Source organism: Corvus moneduloides, chromosome 3 (assembly GCF_009650955.1).
Source record: "Corvus moneduloides isolate bCorMon1 chromosome 3, bCorMon1.pri, whole genome shotgun sequence".
Classification (NCBI taxonomy): Eukaryota; Metazoa; Chordata; class Aves; order Passeriformes; family Corvidae; genus Corvus; species Corvus moneduloides.
The window spans coordinates 115756156-115772650 of NC_045478.1; the positions used below are offsets into that span (position 1 = coordinate 115756156).

A 16495-nucleotide genomic window follows, 5' to 3' on the forward strand; every position below is an offset into this window, starting at 1 on the left:
CTTTGTCTTCATTAAAATATTATTTCAATATGTAACTACCTGTGTCAGTGTCTTGCCAACTAAATATTTTTATAGTACTGCAGAGTTTGTTTTTTAAAATCACTGGCTTGCAAGTTTTTAGGCAGCTCTTTCTAGAGATGCTGGAAATGACAAGCAGAGCTTCCTCAAATACAGGTTTCACTGTGTTTCCAGTAGGCATAACTAGAAGTTATCCAGGAAATAAAGCAGAAATAGTAGTTCTTTAACTTGTTAACTGACACTTTAGGGACTACTATTGAACTGAAAATAACATCAAAGCTTAAAGGACAGACACAACAGGGCCAGGTTCAGACTCTGCTGCGTAGAATAGATGATAAAATACAGGTAACCTGTAACTTCTGTCTTTAGCTTCTGAAAAGTGAAGAGTCATACTTTGGCAGTGGAGTAAACTAGATTAATTTTTCCATTCTTGACTCTATGTGAGTAATGCAAGTTTCCATTCTATACTCCTTTAAAACAAGTTCCAACACTTTGTGTCGAGGTACTGTGTGTTTCATAGCTAGACAGGCTCCAGCAGCCTGTCAAAGCTCCATAAGCTCTCTGCTTATGGCTCACAGAAAGCAAACTAGATTTTCATTTCTCCTTCCATTCAACAGGAGCCTCTTTCATGTCTGAAAATTGAAAACGCGTGTTTTTCAGTGTGGTGCATGGATGTGTGTGTGCCCTCTGGCACACCTGTTTCCAATTTCCTGACTTGAAAGCATCTCCCATCAAAAGAAGCAGAAAAACAGTTTCTCTCTGACATGCTGCTCAGAGGCCCTCGCTTTGCACAAGGCCTTCCTTTCGTTTGCCATCTTGGTTCCATCGGAGGAACATTATAAGATGCAGAGCACGCAATGTATGGGATGTTCAGCTTATATTGTGCTGGGTTCTTTCTCCTCTTGTTGTGGTTATTTCAAGCATTAGAAATCTTCTTGAGAAGTCACTATGCTGAGGAAAAAACCCAGTGATTTGATCCTTAGTTTCTTGCATGAAACTCAAATGAAAGATTCAAGTCTGTGGCAGGTTAAGGTTTGTATACCTATTTTATTTATACAGTTTTAGTTACTGTTTGGTACAGGAAGATTAACATTTAAAAATTACAGCTCAGATTTCTTACCTTTTTTCAGAATCATATGCAGTGTAAAGTAGTATCTAGTATAATAGCTAAAATTTGAAGATGGTAACAATCTTAAAAGATAAAAATATCACAAAACCCCCCCCTTGTAACTTGGTCGTTGTGGAAGTTGTGCATAGGCTAACTAGCAACAACTACTGCTGAAATAGTAACTTGAGGGAATTACTGATACATCCATAACAACTAAATTATAGTAGGATAACAGAAGAAAAAGAGACTATGAAAAAAAAGGTTGTAGATTCCCAGACTGTTCTTGTGCAAATCTTGCAGTAATCAATGAGGAGTATTTGAATAGGAGGTAAAATCGTATTATTCTCAGAAATTATGCATATGAATACCTACAGAAAAGGGTTCTATTTCACTGTTGGTCTGCCTGGCACTTTGAAAGAAACTGTAATGTGGCATGATCCAAGATACGTGTCTCTGAAAATCAGTGTTGACGTTTCTGTATGATCTTCAAGTGATTCTGTATTTGATCTTCAAGTGATTTTCAGGCAGGAATAGAAGCTTCTGGTTGAAGACAGGTTTTCTGGGATCTTCTAGAGTTTTGTTTGGGTTTGTAGTTTGTTTACAAAATAATGCTGTTGTGGCTATTAAGCCTCATTCTTCTTTCTTTCCCTTGTCATAGGAATCTGTTGCCAAATACCTCTGGAGCCTTCAGGAATCTGTATATTTTTCCCTTTAATCTAGGAGGCTAGAAACTTGCATCAAAATATCTATGTATTTATCTATTTGATTTTCATAAAATCTTAGAATGGTTTTGGTTGGGAGGGACCTTAAAGCCCATCAAGTTCCAACCCCCTGCCATGGGCAGGAACACCTTCCACTAGAACAGGTTACTCAGAGCCCATCCAACTTGGCCTTGAACACTTCCAGGGATGGCACATTCAGAACTTTCCCGGGCAACTGGTTCCAGTATCTCACCACCCTCACAGTAAAGAATTTCTTCCTAATATCTAATTTAAATCTACCCTCCTTCATTGTAAAGACATTCCCCCTTGTCCTGTTACTCCATGCTCTTGTCAGAAGTCCCTCTCTGTCTTCCTTGTAGCCCATTTAAGTACTGGAAGGTGCTAGAAGGTCTCCTCGGAGCCTTTCCTTCTCCAGGTTGAACAAAGCCAATGCTCTTAGCCTGTTTCTGTATTAAAGGTGCTCCAGCCCACAGATCATCCTCACGGCCTTTGTCTGGATCTGCTCTAACAGTTCCACATCTTTCCTGTGCTGGGGACCCCAGATCTGGATGCAGCACTGCAGCTGGGGTCTCACCTGAGCAGGCAGAGCAGCAGAATCCACTCCCTCCCGTGCTGCCCACCCTGCTTTGGATGCAGCCTGGGCTGCAGTTGGTTCTCTGGGTTGCAAGCACATGTTTTCAGGTCATGTTGAGTGTCTTGTCCACCAAAAACCCAGACATCCTCCTCAGGGCCACTCTCAATCCATTCTCCTCCAATCCAATCCATCTTCCTCAGGGCCACTCTCAATCCATTCTCCTCTTCTATTTGTGATTGGGGTTACCCTGGCCCAGGTGCAGCACCTTCTTCTTGGTCTTGTTGGACTCCAAGAGGTCCACACAGACTCACCTCTGCAGCCTGTTCAGGTCCCTCTGGATGGCATCCCTTCCCTCCAGCACGTGACTGCACCACACAGCGCGGTGTCATTGGCCGAGTGTGCTCTCAGTCCCACTGTCCCAGCTGCTGACAAAGGATTGAACAGCACGGGCCCCTGAGGAACACCACTCATCCCTGGTGTCCACTTGGACGTGGAGCCATTGCCACAGCTCTTCTAGTGTGACTGTCCAGCCAATTCCTTATCCACTGAGCAGTCTGCCCATCAGATCTGTGTGTCTCTTTAATGTACAGACAAGGATGTTGTGCCGGACAGTGTCAAATACTTTGCACAAGTCCAGGCGGACGGCACCAGTTGCTCTTCCCTTACCCTCCAATGCTGTAACCCCATTGAATAAGGTCACCAAATTTGTCACACATGATTTATCAAAATAGTCTCTATAAATTATTTGTTTTCTGTTAGAAGCATTTTTCCCTTTGCCAGTAGCAATCCCAGAGGAAGGCAATTAATTGTACTTAGCCCTGCAAACACGGACAACAACAGTTCCAACAGTAGTATTTTTGTCAGCGGAGGAGTTACAAGTAGACAACATGGTGTTTGCAAAATACTACTGTGTTAGGAAAATAATTTGTTTACTATATGAAACAGTTACTTCAGTGTGAAGCACTAATTTAACCCAGTAAATTTTTCCAGCTAGTCATCTCCATTTGAGTCACTCGTGTGAAGTCTTAGAGAAGCATTTGTCTGTCATTGCAAAATATTCATCTCTGAGATATAATGAGCTTCAGGTTACTGAAGAAGTCATCATCATAACTGGGAAAGGGTAATAAAATGATTTAAACTCTGTGTACAGGAAAATTACTAAAATGAATGTATTTGACACTTCAATGTAGAATTGAAAAATTCTTAGTGGGAGTCCCTCTTGGTTTGGTTTTAGTATTATTCAGGGAAAGAAATGCCAAATGTATTAACACATGCAGTTAAATGTAGTATAATGTGAGATAGTTAAGCAAATGAACCAGATTTACATTTTCATCAACTTATGTGCACGATTTGGAAATGTGTTCAAGTAGCTTTCACTGTAATTGCTGTCTTGAGTCATGTTAATACAAGGCTTTTTGGAAGTTGGCTAATGCTGGCAGTTAGACTAAAGTGACTGGAACTATAAATTTGAACCCACGACTTTATATTATATGTTATAAATCAGTTTTGATTGCTGTAGTAATGTATCAATTCATTTTGTGTCTAGTCCTAGTGTTATCTACAGTGCGTCCCCAGTTTGAGGCTATAGAGATGTATAGATCTGCTAAACTTCCAAGATGTTTGGTTCTGACTTGAGATAATTGAAAGTGTAGTTCTTTTTCTCAGCCTTTATCTGGTCAAAGTATGTGAAACACTGCTTAGGTTTGTTTGGTTTTGTTTTCTGTTTTTGTTTGTTTGGGGGTTTTTTTCTGTTTAGTTTTTTGGTTTTTTTCTTCAAAAATAGATGTTCCTACATCAAAAACTACAGTAACAAATTTTTCTTTTCCAAATGGGGGAATTGTTTTCCTTAGTTATCTGTTCCTGCAGACTACCAGCAAGTGATGTGTTGAAAGATTTTTACATACACTGCCAGCAGCAGTCTGTAAGTTTATTGCCTTATAGGTTGACATAAATATGACAAAAAGAAATGACTTTGTCTGTGGGGATGTAGAGATGTGTGATGTGTTTGTAGAATTGCAAAGCTGCTTTCCTTGTGGTTGATCCTGGATCACATCAGTGGGCTGCAGCTGTTCTTAACCCATATTAAGTTTTCTCTCCCTGAATTTTTTTTGGAGCAGACTTGATGTTATGGGAACTCTTCAATAAAGTCATTCTCTTGGGGGAAATAACATTATACGTCATGCAAAAAAATGGCTATTGTTTTTTTGATGCCAATTTAGGAAATACTTGAAAATTGTGAAGTAGTAACATCTGGTTTTATTACTTGATGCATTGGAGATGCATAGGCTCACTCTGATTTCTGTGTCTCATTTGTTTGATTCCTCTTCTAAATCCCATGCTTCTTACTCATATAGTTATATTTAAATGTATTGCATGTTATATTTAAAGGTACTAACAGGTTTTTTTTAAGAAAAAACCAGCTTTCTCAGCTTTTGCTGGAGCATATGCCTGCTTAGTTTTGTTCTTTACAGCAAAACTTCATATTGATTAAAGCTTCTTAGTTTTAAAAAAGTGATGTCCATGTTGTGATCTATGAGTAAAATGCATCTTGTGGGGTTTTTTCATGTTCTTCATACATCACATTGTCTGGAATGAATAGTAGGTAACTCACAGTTCTATTGTGGACAGAAGCTTTTGAGTGTGGGTGTAATGAGGCAAATGAATGGACAGACCCTCCTGTAAGCAGCTGCAGAGGATGCTCTGTTGCACGAGCCTCTTGAAGATTATCCCCTAACCAGGACACTTCTCTCAGTAACTTGAGAGCTTGACAGTCTTGATGAAAACACTTTTTCCCTTGTGCTCTCAAGAACGACTTCCCTTGGCTGTGTAACTGTTGTAGTGTTTTGGCTCTTTCATTTTCCCCTAAATTTGTAACTGGTTTTTACTCAATCTGTTTGCTATACAAAGAATTTTTTGTCTTTCTGTTGTGCCACTTGTATGTAGATTCAATGCCAAAGTGTCCCACTTCAAACAACTCAGTTTAGCTGAATTGTATTAATCAGGAGACACTGCCCATTAGCAGGGACACATAACTGAAGACCAAGGTATTTTTTTGATGATTGAACATAGCAGGATTTTGGGACACATGTACACAGTTTTTCAGCAATCTGGTTCCTGGGCTGATTCTCTGACATCTGATGCATCCATAGTGCTCCAGAGGGTGGTTTTTCTAATCTTTTAAATGAGGGGGGTAATTTTTTTTTTCTTCTGTTTTAGCAATCTTTGAAGAACAGTGGGAAATCACTGTGCATTTAAGGGAAAGGGTATAATTGTGTGACAAGTTGCCAGAGAGAGAGATTCTTTGAGTAGGTTACCATGTTAATTAGGGTTTAAAAATGGTGAGAAGAACAAGAAACCAGTCTGTGAGTAGCTCCAATATGCAGTGCCAGACCTGCCAACATCTTTGTGCCATGTTGTAACCAAACCAGTCAGTGCTCTAAACTCAGCATATGCACAGTGATGAGAGACTCAGCAGGCTGCACTGGAGCTGCTTTGGGTTGGGTTTAATTATTAAATTTTTCTTTATGCCACATCTAGGCTGGCTTCAGCCAGTGTCTCTGTTCTGGGCTTGTTAGTGCTTCCAGTAAAGTGAGAGTTACCCGTGGAGACTGAGCTGTGTTTGTCTGAAGCCAGCCTAGGTCTGATGTCTTACCAGCTCCAGCTCCCTGCCACTTGGAAGCAACTAGATTGTTTCCAGCCATAAATTTGTTTCTGGAGGCTGTGTAGGTGTATTTATGGAGTTCTGTACCTGAGCTAATAAGTCCAACTGGATTACAGCAGATTTTTTTTTTTTATGGTTCCAGTGCTTGCATCATCTTGTCGTGTTCAATGAGAAATATGCTAGAAATATTTATATATAATTGTGAACTGACTATATCTGATTTCTCTCTGTATATTCTGGTGTCTAATGCAGTCTTAGGCCCTGATAAGTTACAAATCTGATTAAAGTGCAGTTGCTTAAATTTAGATAATTTGAGGTCATTGTTACATTACAACTCTACATTAGTTATGCTTTTCTTTCTGTCCTAACTGGATAACACAGTTCACCTGGCTCTTGGTTAGACCTCTTCTAGCTGCTTTGTCTACTTCCCTGCCATTGAGAAAAAATGTCAACAAATGGGAGGCCTAAGCAGTGTAATGACCTTGGTCTATATGGAGAAGGTATCAGCAGTGGGTTTTCCTGTCCAAAAAACCCCAGTTGATCCAGTAAACATGCATGGTGCCACTTGGCTGCAGCTGTATGTCCCAAAGCACAGTACAGGAAGGGAAAAGGGTGTAGGAGAAAAAATAGCAGGTGTGAAAGTGTTCCTACTGAACAAGTGTAGCAGTAATGACCTGCTTGTCTTCACCAAAAATAGGTTTCAGGGGATAGGTACAGAAAGCACTGAGGAAATAAGTGGTTGTTTGCAGAACCTTTTTAATTTCTTAAGGACAAACCTTTAAAAATTACAGGAATTTGTATTAGGAGTCCAATGACCAGCCACTGTGGCAAAAAAGCATGGGTGAATTCATGTATTCCTTTGTTGAAAAAAGGCTGAATCAGATGGTAGAAGAAGTAGGAGATTCTGTCATGCAAAAGGAGTTACTGTGTCACTGAAGTTGTTCTCAGTTTGAAGAGTTGCATGCAAGGATCATTCCCAAGAGAATGATTAGTAAGAGGATTCTATCTGGAGAGAGATTACAAGTCACAGATAGTGTTGCTCTTTCTTCTTTCTGTTATGTAAATTTTGTTTGGTTTATGCCTTTGTGCACTCAAAATTTCAGGAAAGTTGTGAGAAAACCACTGACTTAGTTTAATTTTTGCATGACTCAGTGTCAACCTTTTTTAAAAAATATATATATATGGCAGAAACTTGTCATATGCATCACTATTAAGAAACTGTCATTACTTTGCATCGCCACAGCCAAATTAATGTGATGATGTAAATTAATGACAGGGTTTCCTCGTAGTGATATTTATATTTTGACTATTCCCAATCTTAATATTTCTATAGGTTGTGGAGAGCACCTTGTCCGGACCATACTGGCCAGAGAATGTTCATGTGCTTTGCAAACAGAGGATGCCCACCAAGCTCTCCTAGAGACTATGCAAAACAAGTTTATTGGTAAGTATATGGTCCTGATTTGGTTAAATGTCACCCAACATTGTTGAAAATGCAAGTAACTCTATTAAATAAAGATACTCATGATTTCTGTTGAAGCCTTGTGTTGCAGTTGGCTTCAGATTTAGTACTGTGTTACATCTGAAAAATGTTAAACTACGGAAGAATATATTAGGAAATTTAAAGGAAAACCCTTGGAAATACCTCAATTGTTATGTGAGTCATAGAATACCCAGAGAGGTTTGAAGAAAGAATTTCCTGTCTGAATCACAGGCTGTGGTGTACAAGTGCATATTTTAGAATTGATGGGTTAGGAGCATTAGTAAAAATTATTCATCATGTTAACCCTTTTAAAAATAGTAGACTTCAAAACCATTTCATGTTCTAATTAAATGCTTTGGACAGACAGATTCTGGTTTGCTATTTACATCATAAAATTAATTTCTTGAAAAAGTGAAATAGACTTTATTAAAAAAAATTTTTTTCTTTGATTTAAGAGAATTGTGCAATATGTCTTCAATTTCTTGTAAATATAGATCTTGTTTTCTTTCCTCAAGTCATAAGCAAAATATGGATGTGGAATTTTAAAATAACCATAAAATCTTGCCCTTTCCAGTGTAGCTTCTGGCATATATGTTGACTTGCAGTGGCTTCATAACCCTTAAAATTTTTCAAGCTTTAGAATCCACAGACAATTTTCATCTTCAAAATTTCTTACAGACAACATAATACTTGTATATTGTATTGCAAAGCTCATTTTATGATACTTTAATTAGAACTGAAAGAGGGACCTATACACACCTTTTGAGGTCCTAGGGACTGATGCCCTTGGTTTTGGCAAGCAGTGCATTGCAACTTCTTGATTTCTTTTTATAGTGTTGAATCCATGTTAGATTCTGCTTCTGACATTTGACTGTTTGAGGGGAAGTCACCTTCGCATTGGAAGACTGCACTTGATAACCTGCTGTCATACTGCAGTCATTTCTAGGTGTTGTAAGAGTGCACAACACTCTGTGTGTTCCCCAAAAAGATTCTAATCCAAGCCGCAAAAATGTAGCTTTCTATATTTAATCACTCATTCCAGTGCATTGTGGCCCAAAATTAGGAATTTGTGTACCCAAAAGAAGCCCTTAGGAAGGCTGCTTGTGATAGCTGTGCTAATTTGTAGCCCTGCTTTGCAGGTGTTGTAGGGATGTGGCCTAACTTCAGGGAAGTCGGATCTTTAGTCCACACTCTCAAAATGTATTGTGCTGTTTGTGGTAAGAGTACTAAAAGCAGGCACAAATTGTACGTAGCCTTCTGCAATTTCACATTAGTGCAGGCACACACACAAGATGGAAAGCTACCGATGAAGTATTTCATAGAGACTGGCTGATAAAAACCCCCAAAACAAATATTTTTTAGTTAAATGTGCCTTCTTTAAGTTGCTTTGAGTTTTCTGGGTTTTCTTTGTTCTGTTCGGTAATGGTTAGCAAAAAATGCAAGTCTTCTTTTGCTGTTTAATGCAAACATATTTTGCCCCCACTTTGCATAACAGAAGTTTTCATTTAAAATGTTAACTGGCTCCTATGTGATACATACATTGTGTTGTTTACTGAAAATGTGAAAATGTTTCTGTTGGAGATAAGAGCATATTAAATGTTGCTGAAGTTTTTGTTACACCTGAACTATCAATTGCAGAGAAAGAGGAGCTGCACAGGTGGAGGTACCAGGCTAACAGTGTGATGTGTTATTGCCTTGAGAAAACACACAAAACCCAGCTAAACAGCAGGGAGTGAAAAGAGTGTGAGACAGGATAAAATTAATGCTTTTCATGAAAAGAAAATTGAAAAAAACATTTATATAACATTTATATAAAAGCTTTGTAATTCCTTTTTAGAGTTTCATGTTTTAATTTGGAACAGGTCTGGCTTGTATTTTCAGAAACTTACCACTGCAAGCTTTTGCTGCCTGACAGCAGGAATGTGTACTATCTGCTCAGTCATCTATCTGGGCAGTGCTGATGTGGGAAAAAAAGACACAGCCATCTTTGTTTTTTGTGTAGGTGAAGTGCTTGGATTAGAAGACATAAAATCTAGTTTGTGCTCAGCTGTCCTGTGAATGAAGACTGATCAAGGAAAACATCACAATACAGATACATCTTGCTGGTTACACGTGATGTAGTATTGAGTTTGTAGCTGGTAGAGAAATTTTGGAAATCTTTGCAATTCTGCAGATGGAATGCAAAGTTATATGTGGCAAATGCAGTGCAACAGTTAAAAATGTGCGTTACACTTAAAACAGCAGGGTTATACTAAATAGGGTTTTTTTGCTGTGACTTTTCATAGGTGATGTGCTAGTTGATAGCACAGGGTGTGGTACGGTGCAGGCTTTCTTACTGTGAAACAACAGGATAAAATGGGCTAGTAGACTCCTTGCTGATGGCATGGATGCTTCCCTTGCCTTCCTTAGAGCCCTGTTTTGTGGTCTTGTCAAACTGTCACCAGAATTATACTGGACCAAGGCTGAAAAAACCCCAGCCTTTAACAAAGCTGAGCTAGAACGTTTTATCAGAAGTCAAAATGTGTGTTACTTGTATCAGGGGAATGAACAGCTGATTTTGGGAGTTGCCATCAGATTGGTGCTTCCTGTTTAGAGGACTCTCCGAGTCTCTGCAGAGCTCTGGGAATCCTTCCAGCTAGGGAATGCCTGGCTTAGACAGTGAGTGCTGTTTAAACAGCAGGTGATGAGCAAACTCATGTCAGATGTGCTTCTCTCATCCTTTCTCAGAGCCAGCTTACTGTGGAGAATGCACAACTGATGGTTGAATCAGAGGTGAGAGAAATTAAATTTAGACTTTTGTAAATGGAATGGGATCCATATCTTTAGTCAAAGAGCATGAAAGGCTTGGTTCACCGTTGAAGAATGGTGTTCTGTAAACACAAATACCTTCCAAACAGAAGAACAGAGGATTTTGTTACTCATCATTCCTTTCAAATGCAGCCAAATTGGTGGAATGTCGACTTAGAGTAAATATTTGTGTCATCTCACTGGCGGGAAATCTGGGCATTTAACAATGGCAACGTTAGCAATGGTACTTTAAAACTTCTTATGAAGTATTAGAAAATAATGAGCTGAAAGACATAGCTGGAATCTGATATTTGTTCTTTCCTTAGCGGAAATATGTTTCTCTATTCTTGTATTTTTAAACTGTGCTTCAGTTGAGCGAAGTCTGCAGAAAGGTAATACCAGAAGGATAATGCTGACACTTTCTCTTCTAGAAATTTAGTGTCAAAATCCTTTCTTCTGAGCAGGAGTTTGGACAGCTAGGAATCATAGAATATTAATTTCCTGATAATTAGTTATGCTTGTTGGGGAGGAAAAAGCCTCATACTTTAACAGTAACAAGACTGTGATTGGCATTGCACAGTGTTATAGTTACTTTATAGTACATTATAGTTTCCTTCTGTGCTGCATCACTTTGAGCTTTGGTGTATCCTTTGTGGTTTTCTAGCAGAGGAAACAAACTATGGAAGCATTATTATGCTTCTCCATGACACAGAGGAAAAGATTTCAGAAGAGAGTGAAGTGATCCTGAAGTTTCATAAACACAACATGGTGATGTTCCACAAGGATTTGTCTAGGTCCTCCCTATGCTTCTCCATGTCAAAAGCATTGGGATTTTATTGGTCTGTGGTATCCTCAGTTATTTAATTTCTTAGAATCTTCCCTGTAATGTTTTAAAGTGCATGTGTTTTCCCTTGCAGCTTCTTTAAAAATTCAATATAGATGTTGTAACTTAATGTATCATGAAATACAAAGACCTCTGATTTGAGACAGCTTGTGCTTAAACGTTCAGCAAATAATGGTGCATGAAATTAAAAGCAGGCTTCATTTAGTGCTTATTATATTCCTCTAATGTTTATTTCAATTGTTACCTTGGAGTTTAGTGGGATACATAGCAGAAGCAGTGGCAAACAGCTTCACTTTCACACGTTCTGTACACAAGCTGACAGTCCAGTGGCTGAGGTGATCTATAGACTGTTGACCTGAAAAAGTCAGAATTTCACTCACACGATGCACAAGAAGGTTCAGAACTGTTTTGCTGCCCTCTGTTAAAACTGGGGGATGCTGAAGCACTTAATTGGTTACACCACACCACGGTCAGTGTTTAGACCAGAGTTTTAAGCCTTTGAAAGCTGATGTAAACAATGAAGCTGGTAATGGTTTCTCTGCTGAGGAAGAGTATGAGTGTAAAACATCTGATGAACAGCTGGTTCATTCTTCAGCTGGGTAAGTGCAAATAAAACACTTCTCTTACAGCTTAGTGTTGAATCTGTGCTAGAATGGTTCTGTGCAGTAACTACAAATGGGGAAAAAAGGCACAGGATCAGAAGTGAACAACTCATATCAATCCCGTGATCTGGAGGAAGCAATCCTCATCATGGGAGAGCTTTAATTCAAAAGAAATGTTGAAGAAAAAGTGTTCTTCCCTTGTAGCTGTAGCTTCTCCAGAGCAAGGCTGAATGTTGAGGCCGTTATTTGCCTTAACACTTGTGAAATCTCTTAAGTTCTGTCCCTGATCAGTGGCTGAACCTGGGTCGTGGTGTTCAGTTCTGGCTGCTCTTGCAGAACTGAATGGGATCAGTGAATGTGGAGTTGCCGTGAAGACCTGTTTGCTTGCTTTTGAGAAACCATTGCTACAGATTAATAACATACACAAATAAAATACACAAATGAAAATGTGATAATGCTTTCTGTATGTCACATAGCAATAACAGAATAGTTGAGCTTTGAAAGAGAGAAACGTGTTTTGTAAAATGCAGTTTTGTGACTGGGGAAGGTGAGGATTAGACCAAAACTAATGAAATATGGGGTTTGTTTCATTTTTTTCCTACCCCTTCTCTCTGGTGTGGCCAGCCAGTGCTAACATTATTAGTTAATGCTGCAGTTGAAGTTCTGCTTTGGATTTTTCATGCCGCATTCCTCAGTGGTATGCCAGTGTAACTGGGAAAGGAAGACAGAGCTTCATGAGACTTAAAATGATATTTAAAGCCCAAGGTTTTGTAATTTTGTCATTAGCAAGCTATTAGATCAAAGATTTATCTAGCAATTCTATTTTATTGCAGTGGAAAACAGTATTTTTGGCTAGTAGGCGTATTTTGGTTTTATTTTAACTAAATTTTGAATTTGTATGGGAAAATCTATCTTTCTGAAGAGTACAGAGAGCAAAAATGGTGTAGGAGGTGGGAGCCAAATAACTTTTTCCTTCTAGTGAGAAACATTCTGCCTTTAATATGCATGGCAGTATTTCAGTTACACCTTTTCTCTTTCTCTTGAAATACTAGTTAAATGTAATGTATATATAAAAAAGTCATTACTTACATTGTTATTTTTTACAGAAGTCTGCACTGTTATTTCTTTTTCTCAATGGGTTGGCTGTAACAAAATGAGTTTTAGAACTAAATGAGTGAAATATGCTCCTAACCTTTGAATTCACAGTGTTTTGAGAACACTCAGATTAATTCCTGTGTATGGTACAGGGATTCTCTTTAGAAATAAAATATACTGGTTTTGTACCATTATTTTTACAGATTTAATGACGGACAGATAGCATTCGACTGTCTGGAATTTTGTGTACTGTAGACCTACTCATTTGCACTGTATTGCTGTGTTAAAATGCACTCTTTAACGTGATTGTAATCATCATCAGTAACTCTGCATATCTAGAAAGATCTTTGTTTAAAAAACGTATTATGTTTGAATCACTCTTGTAACATTTTTTGAAAAATTCCTTTAATTGGAAAATAAGTAACTTTTAAACAACAAGCTGATCAGCATGTATTTAATTTGGCTTAGAGTCTAATTTTTAAGAGCAGAGAAACAGCCTGAATTTACTGTAACATGGAATACTTTAATATTATTGTAGGCAACTGGTTTTTACTGACACTTTTTAGAGTTTGATTCCCCATACCTTAGGCAGTGAATTGGAGACACACACTCTATTGTTGCTGATTTTGCACTGAAATGATTTAGCTGAACTTGCTGCTGAAGGCATTCAGGATGGGTGAGGGTGTAGTCACACAAAATTTGCTTCTGATGTCTCTGGGAATGGCAGCCTTCAGCAGAAATGGGGAAGCAGGGTGGCCCTTGGAAGTGGTGTGGGTGGGAAGATCCTGAACCGTTGTGGGGTTGTGCCAGTGACTGTGTTTGTGTCTTCATCTGCTGCTTGTGTTTGGAGATGAAAACAAGAGGTATGTTCTTTTTTCAGACTTCTCCCACCATTCCAAGAATAATGCTCATTCTGCAGGTGATGATGAAATGGTGTAGAAGATCAAAAGGGCAAGCAAGGCTCTGTTTTTGACTGTAGGAGAGATAATATCTCCCATCATCTTTGCTTTGTTTGCATAACACAAACTTTTAAGATATTTGGTTCAATACTCCATTCAAATTACCTGCTACAAGTCACTTTAAGTAATTTTATTAATCTCTCTCTCATACCAGTAGTACTGTTACAAAGTTGGTGCAGTGTAACCTGGTTTCATGTGACATAACCAACATCTTCTTACTCCAAGGGCCCAACCTGCATCATTCTTAAAGAAGTCAGTCTTGCCCATCTATTGTGTTTTATGAGTGCTGAAGTTAAGACTTTTATCATGCTTTTATCAGGTGTAGTGCTATTAAGTTAATCCTCTTCTGGAGTTTTCTAGTTGCAGTAGGGTGGCAGTGTACTCAAGCAAAGGCTGAATTAATAGTCAGTTTTCCAGCTTTTGAGTGGTCTTCAAAGCCTTTTGAGTTTTGTGGACTTGCAGTAAAGCTTCCATGGTGCATATTTGTTGAAGGAAGTAATTTGTTTAGAAAAAATACTGTGCATATTTAGGGCAATGTAATGGACACCATGTTTAATGTCAACAAATAAATGCTGTTTATGCTGACAGAACTGGGGCTCTCAGTTGTTCATGTAGAGGTGGAGCATCTTTTTTGGTGAAGCTGTAAGCTGAAGATTTCGTCTTATGTGCTTGAAGCTCAAGTTTTAAATTAATTATTTAAACTCTCTTTCAAAATATGTGTCACAAAACACTTGCTTTGAGCAGTTGCTTTTCTCATTCTGTGTTTCACTGAAGATGAATATTTCATTCTTGCAAAGAAATCCCTGCAAAAATGGAAGAATTTTGATAAAAATACAGTGTTAGCCACCACATTACGTGTTTTGCTGCAGACTTTCCACATGGAAAGAAATACACTGCTAAGCTGAGGGCGCGCTAAGCCAGAAAACAAGAAGCCCAAAGTCTGGCTGCACCCTCTAAACCCGCAGCTCGCCACACGAAAAGGAGGGGAGGGTGAGCTCCTCGCCCGAAGGAGCTTATCCTGAGCTGAGCTGTGGGGGCACGCAGGCAGAGGCAAAGAAGGAAGGAGTGACTCTTCATATGGGTTCCATGAGCAGGTTTATTGCGGTGAAAATTCCAGAGACGAAGAGCAAATTTTGGAGAGGGTCCAGGGATCTCACAGTCGGGGCAGGAAAGGCGGGAATAAGGGATTCAGCCAATAGGGTAGGGCCAAGGAAGCGGGATTGACAACGAGGTAACCAATGGGGATAGCTCAGAGGAGGGATTACAGGGGGTAGCCAGTGCGGTACCGAGTAACAGAGAAACTTCTAGAACTGATACATATTTAACTAAGGGAAATGAATATTTACAAACTTATACATAAAACAGGGCGGGGAGAACAAGAACCAACCAGGCTAGAATAGGCAAATCACCGAATCAGGGGGTGATGGGATCTCACCCTCACTGCGAGGCAGTCTCTAAGCGTTGGTGCCGCCCCCGGGCTCTGTATTCCGGGGTTCCCTCTGGGGTCAGACTTGCACCGCCACACCAAGCCTTGTAAGATTTTAAAAGACCCTGTACAAGTTACTCGGATCACTGAAAATTTGATCAGTCATGATGGTGTACTTGACAAAAATACTGGGAAAATGAAGAAATACATAATTAGCTTATTTACAGACTTCTCTTTCATTTATTTTTTGCAGAGTGTGGGAGAAACAAAACTCCTGAAAAAAGTGATTAAACTAATGGAAGCATTTCTAGAGCAAGGCTTCAGTAGCACCAACTCTATAATCAGTAGTTGGTGTCTGGTATCATGTGCATTCCTACAGTCCTAGTGTTTTACTGTGTGCTTGAATATACTGTCTGCTGTGAATACTGTTTGCTGGCTGTGTTCTGCCGAAGTAAAACTTTTTAACCATTCTAATTAAAGAGTAAATTAATATTTTTCACTAGAACCTTGGAAGAATCTTTTCACAGCCCTTGAAAGGGAAGGAGAGACTGCTTATTAAAAAACAAACCTGAACTTTTTCTGACTTTTCGCCACAGAATGGCTTAGAGCCTAAATCATTTGTGCAGTTTAGTGTTAGATTAGGTCTGCAGACCAAGTTCAGGTAAAGACATTGTCTTTGAAGTGCCTGATTTTGACTTGGGGGGTAAACCTCTTCACAACTTTCCAAGGCTTGTGTTTCTATTTTAACCAAACATATTTTCCTGCTTTGTTATCGATTGCCTTATCATGGGCTGGATTCTTGTTTCACAGGGATTTGGTCGCAGTCAGTGAGTAATACAGGAGGTGTAACTGTAAGTGGTAATAGTTCTTTTACAAAGTGGCACTTTAAAGATAGTATCTGTTTGCGTTAGATCAAATAAGATATTACTGTTTATTAAGCATACTGCTTTTATTATCTTCCTGCAACGTGGGCTTCTATTGCAGTGGCCACCTTGTATTACTTTCGAAGGTGGTTGCTCTAATGTTTAGAGAAAACACAGTAAAGCTTTTAGTTTTCCTTATGGTAAAGCTTGAAGTTGGATTTTATTGGGCTGTTTTGTTGTTATTTGCATTAAAGGAGTAATTTTAATCATACAAATAGCTGTGGGCAAGTTAAAGGAGTCCGATGAATAGATCTGCTCTAAACTTCTTGTGGCTGGCAAATTAGTGTCTGTAC

The 16495-nt window shown here is 38.9% G+C and overlaps 1 protein-coding gene across 6 annotated transcripts in view; it reads left to right on the forward strand.

The window, feature by feature from the left end:
- Window positions 1-16495, forward strand: part of TASP1 (taspase 1) — an 82224-nt gene that overhangs the window by 49484 nt on the left and 16245 nt on the right. For 5 of the 6 annotated variants that reach the window (XM_032103656.1, XM_032103660.1, XM_032103659.1 and 2 more), the window contains one exon: window positions 7417-7527. In XM_032103656.1, the coding sequence (XP_031959547.1) occupies window positions 7417-7527 (111 nt within the window). Of the gene's footprint in view, window positions 1-7416; window positions 7528-9568; window positions 15387-16495 lie in introns of all 6 variants that reach the window. The other variant, XR_004239161.1, reaches the window with a different exon arrangement.